General features: G+C 48.2%; 1 protein-coding gene across 1 annotated transcript in view; it reads left to right on the top strand.

Annotated features, from left to right (window-relative positions):
• ANXA4 (annexin A4) overlaps positions 1 to 3,148 on the top strand; it is a gene marked incomplete at its 5' end in the record, with an annotated part of 5,808 nt that extends 2,660 nt beyond the window's left edge. The window contains 7 exons of the mRNA XM_010131167.1: positions 191 to 270; positions 657 to 713; positions 1,213 to 1,306; positions 1,820 to 1,915; positions 2,346 to 2,404; positions 2,698 to 2,820; positions 3,089 to 3,148. Coding sequence (XP_010129469.1) covers positions 191 to 270; positions 657 to 713; positions 1,213 to 1,306; positions 1,820 to 1,915; positions 2,346 to 2,404; positions 2,698 to 2,820; positions 3,089 to 3,148 — 569 coding nt within the window. The remainder of the gene's footprint in view (positions 1 to 190; positions 271 to 656; positions 714 to 1,212; positions 1,307 to 1,819; positions 1,916 to 2,345; positions 2,405 to 2,697; positions 2,821 to 3,088) is intronic.
• Between the last annotated feature and the right edge of the window lie 553 nt (positions 3,149 to 3,701).

The raw sequence follows: 3,701 nt of genomic DNA on the forward strand, positions 1-3,701 counted from the left end.
GGTGCTGGGGGGATGCTGGGACTGAAGAAGCTTAAAGCTCTTTTTCAACCTAAACGATTCCATGACGTTTAGATGCCCAAGCACAGGCACATGCTCACCTAGCTTACGGCTGGCAAATGTTGAGGACAAATAGTGTCCAGGTGGTGGACCTGTTACTAAGAGATGTCATACGTGTGTGTGCTCTTGCTAGAATACGGCCGTACCCTCGAGGAGGACATTGTCTCTGACACATCTTCCATGTTTCGAAGAGTCCTCGTGTCCCTCGCGACGGTAAGTCCAGACTAAGGGCAATGGGGATGAATCTTCCCGTTGCTGATGGACGAGCCTCTCACTTCAGTGGTGAGGTGTTTTGGGCTGCCTTCTATTTGACTGCTCTTGCATTCCCCCTCGCCTGCGTTTCACACCCAGCTTCTGCAGGGAGAGGAGTCCCACTCTTGCCATGGGCTCTTTTTAAGATGGCCCAGTTAAGTGCTGCACATTTCAAAAGGATGTCCAAATCCCACCTGAGCAGTATTTCACTCTATTTTTAAGCTCCTATTCAACGTCAAGGATCCCCTTACACGTCTCCAGTAACTTGTTTTGAATGGGGAATTTGCAGGCCTTGCTTCCGTTAGTTGCTCTGGTGAAATGAGTTCTTCATCCTTCTGACTCCACAGGGAAACAGAGATGAGGGAATGTACGTGGATGATGCCCTTGCTCAACAAGATGCTCAGGTGTGTAGCAATTTGTTTCCTTGCAAAAATTGTATATTCTTGTACGTGTGATGCGTGGCGAATCCCTGCCTTTTCTAGACCTCGTCACTTCTCCAGGCAGACAGTAAGCCTGAAGCCATGCTAGACAGCAGAGCCCGGGAGAGACCTGGGCTGCATTCTCAGTTTAGACCCTTAGAGGAGCCTCTTCACTGTTCTGACTCAGCCAGTGAAATGGGGATAATGGTTCTGGCCTCCTTTGAAGCTCCATGGTGAGAGGTCTCTAGGCAGGCTGGGTGTTTGGGAGGGGAGATGACACCCCAGTTGAGTGTCGCTGTGCTTGGTTAGTATTTGTTGGAAAATACCTGTGATCTAGATGAGCCACAGGACAGCAGTGCTCAAGCACCGAGGAAGTAAAAATCCCACGTTATGTATCATAGAACGTCTGGGGCTGGAAGGGACCTTTCAAGTCATCTACACCTGGACTCTCAGCCTCACTTTGTCTATTCCTCATGTCTTCAAGAGCCTGTATGAAGCCGGGGAGAAGAAATGGGGAACAGATGAGGTACAATTTATGGCCATCCTCTGCACGCGGAACAGATACCACCTACTAAGAGGTAGGACCCTCTGCGGCATCCTGGATTTTTGCCCTTGTTTGAGGACGATACTTTTGTAGGAGCTTTGTACTTGTTCATTAACTGATGGTGAACTCTTCCTGAGACAGCAGGTATCCTAGAGCCCAGTCGCTTTCAATTCCTTAAGACCATTTTATTCCCTCCTGAGACAAGAAGGGACTTGAGAAAAACACAAGTACAACTTGCTCCAGCCCGTAAATTGGAGATAATGAAGTGTGACTCCCAGGGGGGCAGCGCTAAGCATCTATGCTGCCAGCATTAACTAGCAGTTCTTGGAAATGCTAGCAGCAGTGGTAGGCCAATTAGCAAGACAGTTGATAATTAAAATGAATTATTTCTGTGGGACAGCCCTGATTCAACTTACAATGTCACTAGAATGGTCCAACGTTCACACAGGGTATGAGGAGCTTGATCCCGCCAAGTGATCCTTGGTGGTTTACACACTGTGTGCTCTGAAGCACCGCACTCGCTCTCACCCCTGCCTCTTCCTCCTAGTTTTTGACGCATACAGAGGGATCGCTAATAAGGACATAACAGACAGCATCAAATCCGAGATGTCAGGAGACCTGGAAGATGCTTTGTTAGCTGTGGGTGAGTGCCCTGCTTTTACACTTGGTCTACAGAGGAATTAAATCACTAGCGAAGCTGTACCTTGCCCTGGCTGGCTGGTCCCATAGCTTCGGGGGACAGAGACTGCAAGCCACAGAGTTTTACTCTCTGCAGATACAATAGTGTAGCCAGCTCTGTGCTCTCTGATATTGTTTGCTTTCCCCAGTGATGCTGTGGCAGCTGATGTTGCTGTCAGGAAGCATCAAAGGCATAAAAAAAATATTACGGGGCACGGAGACACTGATTTACAGCCCTTCGCTGGTTGTGGAGGTCTGCATCGTACTCGCTGTTTGCTGGCCCTGAGTTGCATCCTTCCAAAACACCTTCACTCAGAAAGCGCTGTGGAGGTTTGGAAAACCTTCTCCTTTTGTTTTTATGGACCTTAAATCTCTTGTTCTTGTCTCCCTTACAGTAAAGTGTATGCGAAATAAACCTGCATATTTTGCGGAGAGGTTGTACAAATCCATGAAGGTAAAGAGCTTGTGGTGTGAGATTGATGTTTCCCTCCCTCTTGCCTGTTGAGTCAGGGGCATGATGGTGATAAACTCTGCTGTTAACTGGAAAAAAAAAAGTCTGAGCTTTTATACGGACACGTGGGCAGCTCAGAGCAATGCTTTCACCCAGCAGTGAGCTGCTAGTGGATCACTCCACTAATGCAAAACCGCTCTAATTAGGAACAGATCCCTCAGAAGATCACGTGTGATGTCTCTCACTGGTGTGTCAAAAAGCCTTTGTGGTGGTACCTGGATGGTTTCTTTCTTTAGGGCCTGGGAACAGATGACAACACACTGATCCGAGTGATGGTGTCGCGCTCTGAGATAGACATGCTGGATATCAGAAGGGAATTCCTGACCATGTACGGGAAATCGCTCCACTCCTTCATCAAGGTAAAGCCTTCCCACATGAGAAACCAGGAGCTGGGTTTGCTCCGCAGCCGGAGGGAGACAGGTCCCCACTTGACACCTAGATACTCTAGCATTTAGTGTTTTAGAGGAGGTGGAGTTAAGGGGACTTGACAGTTATGTACTGAAAACGTTCCTGAATGTTCTTAAGCTGTCAAGGAGGATACAAACCCTACAACAAATAGCACATGCTGGAAAGAACTCAGCCTTTTATGGCGCTCTAAAACTAATTCTGGTCCTTTTTTCTTTCCAGGGAGACTGCTCAGGCGACTATAGGAAAGTTCTGCTTAGGCTCTGCGGTGGGGAGGATTAACACGTGCCTGGGGCACTGCCTGGGTGGTGGGAAGCAGCTGATCGTAAGGATTTCTTTCTTCTTAATGTTTCCTAAATACCTTATTAATTGCAAAGAGCACTGGCTGAGGTTAGTGAGTGCTCTGGTTAGATAACGGCCATTCCGGTTGACCCTTTTGATATGCTTTCATGCTTGGAACACCCACTGTGTTTACTAGCTGGGCTGGCAAAGCCCATCTGGAACAGAATGCTGTAACCAAATATATAAAAGCTAAACTGTTTCCTGACAAGCTGTCCCTTTGCCATTGCATTCACCAGCAAAACGTAGCAGCCGAAGCCAGCTGGGGTGCAGAATGAGAGAGGCTGCACGGGGAAAGATTAACAGGGAGGAGGCAGAAGGCCTGACCCAGTTCACCCAAGGTAGTTAAAGTCCAGGAATCAGTCATCTGAAACCCAGACACTGAGCTCTTAACCTGCCCTGTCAGTGTGGAGCATTAACAGCCTCCCTGCACTCTGTGTCTGCGTCGCCTGTAAATCGGTAGGTAGGGAAGATGTCACTGGTGACATCAGAAAAA

Source organism: Buceros rhinoceros, unplaced genomic scaffold (genome assembly GCF_000710305.1).
Source record: "Buceros rhinoceros silvestris isolate BGI_N320 unplaced genomic scaffold, ASM71030v1 scaffold21622, whole genome shotgun sequence".
Taxonomy (NCBI): Eukaryota; Metazoa; Chordata; class Aves; order Bucerotiformes; family Bucerotidae; genus Buceros; species Buceros rhinoceros.